General features: G+C 35.7%; 1 protein-coding gene across 1 annotated transcript; it reads right to left on the bottom strand.

The window, feature by feature from the left end:
- Nucleotides 1-701: 701 nt before the first annotated feature.
- LOC113753068 (caffeoylshikimate esterase-like) lies at nucleotides 702-5,314 on the bottom strand. Its single transcript, XM_027297148.1, has 8 exons — nucleotides 4,875-5,314; nucleotides 3,753-3,782; nucleotides 3,234-3,357; nucleotides 3,001-3,147; nucleotides 1,869-1,999; nucleotides 1,649-1,786; nucleotides 1,386-1,484; nucleotides 702-1,172 (listed from the first exon to the last, which is right to left on the bottom strand). Exons 1-8 carry the CDS (start codon nucleotides 5,016-5,018, stop codon nucleotides 960-962), a joined length of 1,026 nt encoding a protein of 341 aa, XP_027152949.1. The 5' UTR covers nucleotides 5,019-5,314; the 3' UTR covers nucleotides 702-959.
- Nucleotides 5,315-7,938: the final 2,624 nt, after the last annotated feature.

Here is a 7,938-nt window from a genome sequence, read left to right as displayed (position 1 = left end):
AGTTATTTAGAGGTTTTTAAAATTTGAAATGAAGTAGAAACCTTGCAATCTCCATCGAAGGCCTACTTGTGAAAAATTTTCCAACTACCTCTGACAAATTTTCCAACAAGAGCATATTCCAAAGACACAAATAAGGTTGATAAATCCGCTTTGGGAGAACAAGACAGCCAGCTCCTCCCATGAGTGGAAGTAACCGCCTGAATATGCAAATTAGTATTGAAGAATTCGAGAAGAAAAGCTTAGAAAAGGATTTTTGGCAAAAAAGTAGGAGAAGAGGAAGAAGAGGAATGCCCCGCAGCCAACGACTGGAAGGCAGCCGATGAAGCCATGAAGCAGTTCTAAGAAAATCTAATTGCAAGAGAGAAGAGAAAAGGAGATCTAATTTATAACTTTTCAACCCTTGCTTATTCAAGCTTTTGTTTAGCATAAAAATTAAAAAAACAGGTGTTAGTAATTTTCTTCATAAGCCACCTAAAATGCATCAAGTTGACGTTGGTAAATGATCTTCATTTACACCTTCTAAGTTACAAACTTGACGATCAATTCAAAGCGTCAAAATTTAGGATTCTCAATTACAATATCTTAAAGATTAATTAATGAGAGCTCTACAGTCTCTTTAGAGTACAGTACCAATGAGATTAAATTCACGGTTGAATATAGGATAAGAGTTATCAACTTTTAGATTTTTTTAAGATTTTAAAGACAATATATAAGTAGATTAGAATCATGGGTATCTTATCCAAAAGAAACTGTAGCATTTTCCTTAATTATAATGATTATACAACACCTTTAGTACTTGGCGTGTCCATTCTAATAAGCCAGTTTGATTGCAAACCATAACACCCATTTCCTCTCCTCCATTTCTTCCCCATTCCCATTTCCCGTCCGCTGTCTTAACTCCCACTCCAGAAAGAATGTACCCGCCTACACAGATTGCAGATGCTGCGAATGGCTTGTCTTCAAGAACTATGTACATCAAGCCAAGAAATTATATCACCAAACACTTTAAGGATCACCTCATCTGGCTCACCTTCAAGAAGGGAATGATAAGCGTCATCATAGAGAATCAGTTTCTTGTCTGCACTGCTTGCCTTCTCATATAATGCCTCGCTAATAGACGGATCTGTTATCGCATCAGCCTTGCCGTGGAGGATCAATAATGGCAGAGAAACCTACAAAAGAGCATTTATACTGACTCATGAGAATACATCAGTCTTTCAAATGTTATTTCCACAGCATCAAAAAGCATGTTCAAATTTGTAAATAGAAAGCAGTCTCTCCTAGAAAGCAACTCCATATAGTAACTTTACAAAACTCCTCACACCTTCCCTCCTTAAAAGAAGAAGAAGAACAATAACAACAACAAACAAAAAGTGTTTACATACTTTCTCCAGTTTTTGTTCTATTTCCTGGGTAGTCTTCAGTAACTCTAGTGCAGTTCGTAGCCGTGGTTTATGCTTGTAAGCAATCACGTGGTACGCAGTCTGCAAAAAGTGACAAAAAGTCAAAAAAGGATGAACAGGCAAACAATGGGAAAAATCTCGCAGCAACATGTCTGCTCTGTTTACAACACAGAGTGTGCTGTCTTACAATATTAAATAACCAACACTTTCTGCTCAACACTTCATAAAAGGGAAAGAAGGCTAACCAAATTCCTTTTCTTTACATCTCTGAATGCTAACTCAGCTAAATCCTTTTGTGGAACTAGCTTGCATTTTGGAAGAAGTTTCGCCACTCCAATAAGAACTTGTGTGACGAACGGTGGTGGAACCAGATCATCTGCAATCTGTAGAAAAATATGCAGATCAAGAAATGAGGTATATGAGAAACAAGAAATGAACAATTCAGAAGGTAGTTCAGAGAGGTACTTTGCACATTGGTGCAACAAGAACAGCTCCATTCCATGAATTAGGCTGTTTGAGGTGCACCTTCAGAGCTACAGCTCCTCCCATAGATTGTCCAAACAGGAAGCTTGGCAGACCACAGAAATCCGGATTTTCTGCACCCAAAGTGTAAATTTAATGTCTTCAGACCCCTAGCCCATCTTCCTTTCACTTGCACAAGTACATCCCGTTCTCTCTTTCCAATAAGACTTCTTATTTTTTCGGTTTTTATTTCGGGGGGCCGGGAGGGGGGGGTGTTGGGGATGTGCATTTGATAAACTAACATCACAGCTATTAGACATAGTCTCTAAGCTAAATGTAGCTGCAAAGATGTCACAAGTAATAAGCCCATGGCTCAGGAATAAAACTGTAAAAGGAACATTTTAATTCATGAAATTTGTTGATATAGAAATGAACAAGTGTCCTCATAATTTCACAAATACACGCTCCTAATAACCCATAATGAAACAAGCACAAAATGATTAACTACCTGAGAAAAAGGCCTAAACATGTGAAATAGAGAGAGAATAACAGATAATATTGCAAGAAAGGGTTGTTGCACTAGTCCTTATATTTCCTAGTCAAGCAAAGCAAGACTTTGCCCTGTTCGTTTATTTTGTTCATACTCCTTTTTCAATAATGACAGATACAACCAACTTCATTGAGCGGCTTCAACACATTCACTTCAACATTTGTTGCAAATTAACATTTCCTGTTGATGCTATTACGCCATCATGTACAAGCATTAAGCAGATAGGAGTTCAGAAATGGAGAAAAGTATAATTGTGAAGCAAGTAACAAGTCACCAACTCTGAAGTCAAATTCAAAGACGAAGTGAGACTTATGATGGTAAACACCTTATACTCCCCTCCCTCCTCCTTCCCTCTTTGTTTTCCTATTCATAACAGGGGAATAGAAAGAGGTTTGGCCCTTAGAAATGTGTGAAGAATCATATTCAGAGCTACAGCAAAGCTCTCATGTACTATCAAAATTTTTTTCTTTGTTTCCACAGTTAGGTGTGCTATTAGTTACAAGCCCTCAAATGTAATTTGATGCACTCCTGCAGAAATCCTTGCAAAAAATGTCATGCAGCTATGCAAGAAATTAGCCAAAATACCTTTAACTTTTGAGTAATGCTCAATCACATCATCAACTAGCCTGTTGAAGCTTCGAATATAGCCATGAAGACCCTCAGAAAGTCCAAATCCAGGATAATCCATAGCAAAAACTGCATAGCCAGAGAAGGCTAACTTTCTAGCAATTCCTGCAAATGACACCACACATCCATTAAACCATGAAGATTCACAAGAGCAAATCTGCAATTTCAAATCATTTGCTTAAGCTACATGCCTTCGAAGAAAAAGGTGCAACTGTCTCCGTAACCATGACAAAAACAAACCACTGCCTTAGGACTGGTCTGCGGCACCCAACTTTTTGAGAAGTATTCCAATCCTCTAGAGTTCACCTGGTATGACTGTATCACAGTATTCAAATGACTATCTTGATGTAAAAACTTTCACAAAGGCTGTGAAACCATACAGACACAAGATGCCACTGGTAAATGACAGTTTTCAAATAAACATGAAGCTTGCAAAAATATGAATGATTTCTAGCATACGCTAGTCAACACAGACTAGACAACTATCACTCAATTGTAGCAGCTATAATGGTATAAACAGAAATTTGTGGCACTCTTAAACCAAGTCTATGACTAACTTTTCTTCATCACAATCTTCTCAAAATGGAAATCAGTTTCCTACATCATCTTTTCAAGGACAAGAAGGGAATATGGTGGATGACTGGGATGCGATAGGAAAGCTTCCAGTCATAGGTTCAGAGGCCAAGATCGGGAGATATAAGAAGTTGTACCTCCTTCATCTTCAAGCCGTTACTTGGGATCTGTTAAAAGACAAACACAGAGCAGTCAACATCACCAATAAAATCATTAATCCAAGAAAGTGGAAGTCAAACTTCAACACAATATGCTTCCCACAATGAAACTAGGTTTTCTACTAAACCATATTTCCACCAAAGTCAAAAGCAAAAACCAACAAAAGAAGAAAAAATTTGCAGCTCCAACAGTTAAAACCATATACCAGCACAAATATTAACCAAGGATGGTAGAGGCAAAACCCTTCCAATAACAGAAACGATATGCTACTTTATGAGTGCCAAATGTAATCTTGTAAAAGTGCATCTGCCCTTCTAATTTCTTAACTGCAAGGGGAGTGTACCTGGAGTAGCTTGAACACATATAAGTGCATTATGGGAATTGTGAACACAGTAGCATCTATAGGAGCTCACAAAGTGGCAAGCAAACAAGTGCATAGCTTATATTGGAGAAGGATAATTAATACTGCCATAGAGTCCATATGAAAGCCTAAGCAATTAACTTGGTCCATACTTTAGGTACAGCAGGATTGAAATCATAAAGTTTTATTAATCCGCGTGAACTTCCACCCTCATCTTCTCATAATGAATCGATTGTCTTTCAACAGTTTATTATAGGACATCATTCTCCCAATTTTTTATCTTTCTCAGAGAAAGAGAGAGAGCAATGAGCAATATAGTCCACTGCTCTACTGGACAAGAGAATCCTTATTTCTACCTTCTTTTCACAGAACCGCCGAAGATATGTAAACAAACAGCCAGCAATTCTACGCATTTGCAAAATATTAGTCAATAACCAATAAGCCATGTATATCATTAATAAGCTGCACAATGAATTGTTAACATTAAAGACATTTACATGTTCCTAAGTTTAAGAGCCCAAATGAATTCTTCAGAACAACCAGTCAGTCGTATTTGGTTTCAAAAAAGTCAATCACAGCCAACAAAAGAAAATCGAATGCAATAGAAATCAAATTCTATCAAACCGCCATAGAACGGATAAACAAACAAAAAAGAAAAAGTCTAATCTTTCTTCACAAAGGCGTAAGCTTTATCAAATTACCAATCCCTTGAGCACCTGTTGCAATTTGCAATAATTACCTTGAACAAAATGTGATCAATTGAGAGTTGAATATCCTTAAAGGCCTCACGAGCACGCCTTCGGGCCCCAACCTTTCTCATATTTGCATCCACAATCTTCTGCAACTCTTTACTTACCCCTGGGAACTTCTCATGCCTCACCATTGCAGCCCTTTTCTCACCCCTCAATGAAGAAGCTTTAACCTTTACCTCTGAACCGTACAATTTCAGATCTTATTCAGAACCCAGAAAGTTTATCAGCTTCTAGACCATAAATGCACTCTTTTTTTTTCTTCTTCTTTTACCCAGAGAACAAAATCACCAAAAAAGAGAAAAAGAAAGGAGAATAAGAAGGGGAAAAGTCAGTGAAACCAAAATAAAATTGACAAAAAAAAAAACAGCTGGATGACTTCTGGGAAGCTGTCAAAATGGGAATCTGCGTTGGTCAAGAATCTGTCTTTGTCGCAAGCAAGTAGTAGTGCTAATAATAAATCTACTTTAGTATTTAATAATCTAAGTAGTATTTAATAATCCAGTGTTATAGAAACAAGGGACTTACCTTGAAGGAGACGCGAGTCTAACGAAACATAAAAGGCTGAGTGCTGAGGCTGCTGGCAGTTTTGGTTTTGTGACGTAATATATGTCAGATAAAGTGTTTAACGGTAACTTATTGAGGAACTTTTCTAGGAAAATTTTTAATAAAAGTATTTATTAATTATTTAATTATTTTTAAATTTTTAATTATTTTGAGATATAGTTCAATAAGCATTTATTGTATTGGATAACATTAATTTAAAAACTTTTAAAAGTATTTATCTTTTTATTTAGTTCATAATATAGAATAAAATAATTAATTTTGATATTTTATTTTTTAAATCACAAAAGTTAATTTAAAAGCATCAAATTTGAACTTTTGCCAAAAGTACTTTTAAGAGCAAAACTTCGACTCCTAATTTATGGGATAATGTTCACCAAATACTTTAAAAATACTTTTAACATCAAAAAGTGCTTTTTCACCAAAAGTATCGCAACCCCAAACAAGGCCAAAAAGATAATTGAAAATATAAAAAAAATAGGTTGAAAAATATGTTTTATGATGCAAATGAAATATTATTTGAAAAAATTTGCTATTCAAACACCTTTGTTTTTTAAGTGGACATTCTAATTTGACATCTCTCACTTAAATTCCCTCGTTCTGTGACACGTAATCTATCTCCTCCAAATATTACACTCCCTCATCCTGTACTACCAAACCTATCTCTCCTACACAGTGTAGTAACTGTGGGATCAAAAGCACAATTGATTGTTAATTTAACATTGTTTGAACGAGATGTAACCCTACATGAATTACTAATATAATTTCACCACAGAGATCCAATTATTACACATGGAATTCACATTCAAAAAGTGGTATATAGTTCTGGAACGATTGAATCGTCCCTGGTAAATGTTTGTATACAATTTGACCCAAGGTTGTGTCTTTTAGACTTTTTTTTTAAGGTATCAAATTCAAAATTGAATTCTTAATATATCAAACTTTCTTCCGTGGGGCCGAAGACTTTAGGAAGTTTAAAAGAGCTGGTAAATGTTTTTTGTTTCCTTTTTTTTCTTAAAGGTAAAGTTGGCAAAATTTAAAGAGCATATTGGGCATATAATAAAGATATTTTATTTGCACAAGATTTGCACCAGAACGATTTCTGAAAATGGATTCATCATGTTATATGTCTATTTGGTTTGGTTTAGCACGACCAAGTATACTTCATTTACGGTGTCAGTCCAAACACTTTTTGGGCTAATTTCGGAAACCTCTCCTAAAGTTTATCATAATATCACTTAGCTCTCTCAATTTTTAAAAGGAATAATTTCACAAACCTCCCCTGAGATTTCTGACACTTGCACTGAGACCCCTCCAGGTTTTAAAAATTTCACCTAGCTCCCTTGCTTTTCAAATTTTGGTAATAATTCAGTCCAATTAAGATTAAAATATTACTATCATGATAGAGATGACAAGGGTATTCCATGAATACCCTATTCCTCCCTATATTAGTACAAGATTGCTTGTTATTAAAAAAGTAGAGATGATTATCAAAGTTAAGGGGGTATAAATGCAATATAGGAATGTTTTTTCTGTTACATGGAGACATCTTCAGTATCTGACAGGAATAGCCAACGGCAACCTGCAATCTTCCAACGGCAAAACATTTGGTCCATTCACTAACTGTATCTAAACATCAGATGTGCACATTTTATCCTCAAGCCAAAAGATTATGATGAGCATTAACAGAAGGCTATAGTGAAAACATTTAGCAAATTCAATGGCCTCTTCAAGCCAACCAGTAGAATCTTGGAATTCACCCACAACTTTCACTATTAAAAACAGATATTGCTACTGCAATCGCAAGGCCACAGTGAAAATATCAGATAGCGAAAAGAATCCGGACAAATTGTATTTCTGTTGCTCAAAATGCAGATATTTCAAATGGTATGATGGAGGAGAAGAAGAAGACATTAATAGTAGAAGAAGCAACTAAGACACAAGCAAGGAAAGGGATATTAGCAGAGCTAGAGTACTTGGCATTTCAGAAAGGCAATATGATGTTGCCGTGGAACTGCAAAGACAATTTCCATTACCAAGTGTCTTAGGAAACGTGCTGCTCGTCCTAATATGCTACTGTTAGCTATATTTATTTTCATTCAAATAGTAAAATCAATTAGCTAAATTCATGTAAATCTGCGGCAACATTGTAGCAATTGTAGTATGCCTTTTCTGGTGAAAGCTAATTGAAACTAGAAGGCTATATCAGTTAGAATGCTACATAAACCTGTGTAAAATCCATGTATGCAACAGTATTTGATTGACAATAGCTCTTGAACAATAGCAGCAGTGACATTACACATGCTAAAATGCAATAATCATATCAGTAGTACATATAACATTTCCATCAATGCAATCCACAAGTAGAAAACACCATCTACAAGACAGTTTCTATAGCAGATGGTGAGGATTACACCACTAATATTGTAAGAGAGTGTTAGCTTCCATTAACAAAACATTTCAGGTGTCCTAACTTCTGGTACTTTTCCA

The sequence above is a fragment of the Coffea eugenioides genome, chromosome 11 (genome assembly GCF_003713205.1).
Source record: "Coffea eugenioides isolate CCC68of chromosome 11, Ceug_1.0, whole genome shotgun sequence".
In the NCBI taxonomy this organism is placed as follows: domain Eukaryota; kingdom Viridiplantae; phylum Streptophyta; class Magnoliopsida; order Gentianales; family Rubiaceae; genus Coffea; species Coffea eugenioides.
The sequence above is the reverse complement of the archived record's forward strand: the minus strand, read 5'-3'. Positions and strand labels throughout refer to the sequence as shown.

What these genes read in the sequence shown, in the direction of transcription:
- LOC113753068 (XM_027297148.1), bottom strand. Translation starts at nt 5,018, where the DNA reads ATGGTGAGGCATGAGAAGTTCCCAGGGGTAAGTAAAGAGTTGCAGAAG. An exon ending in TTGCACCTTTTTCTTCGAAG is followed by an intron (nt 3,148 to 3,233) that starts GCATGTAGCTTA and finishes TGTCATTTGCAG; the next exon opens with GAATTGCTAGAAAGTTAGCC. An exon ending in TAGAACAAAAACTGGAGAAA is followed by an intron (nt 1,173 to 1,385) that starts GTATGTAAACAC and finishes GCTCTTTTGTAG; the next exon opens with GTTTCTCTGCCATTATTGAT.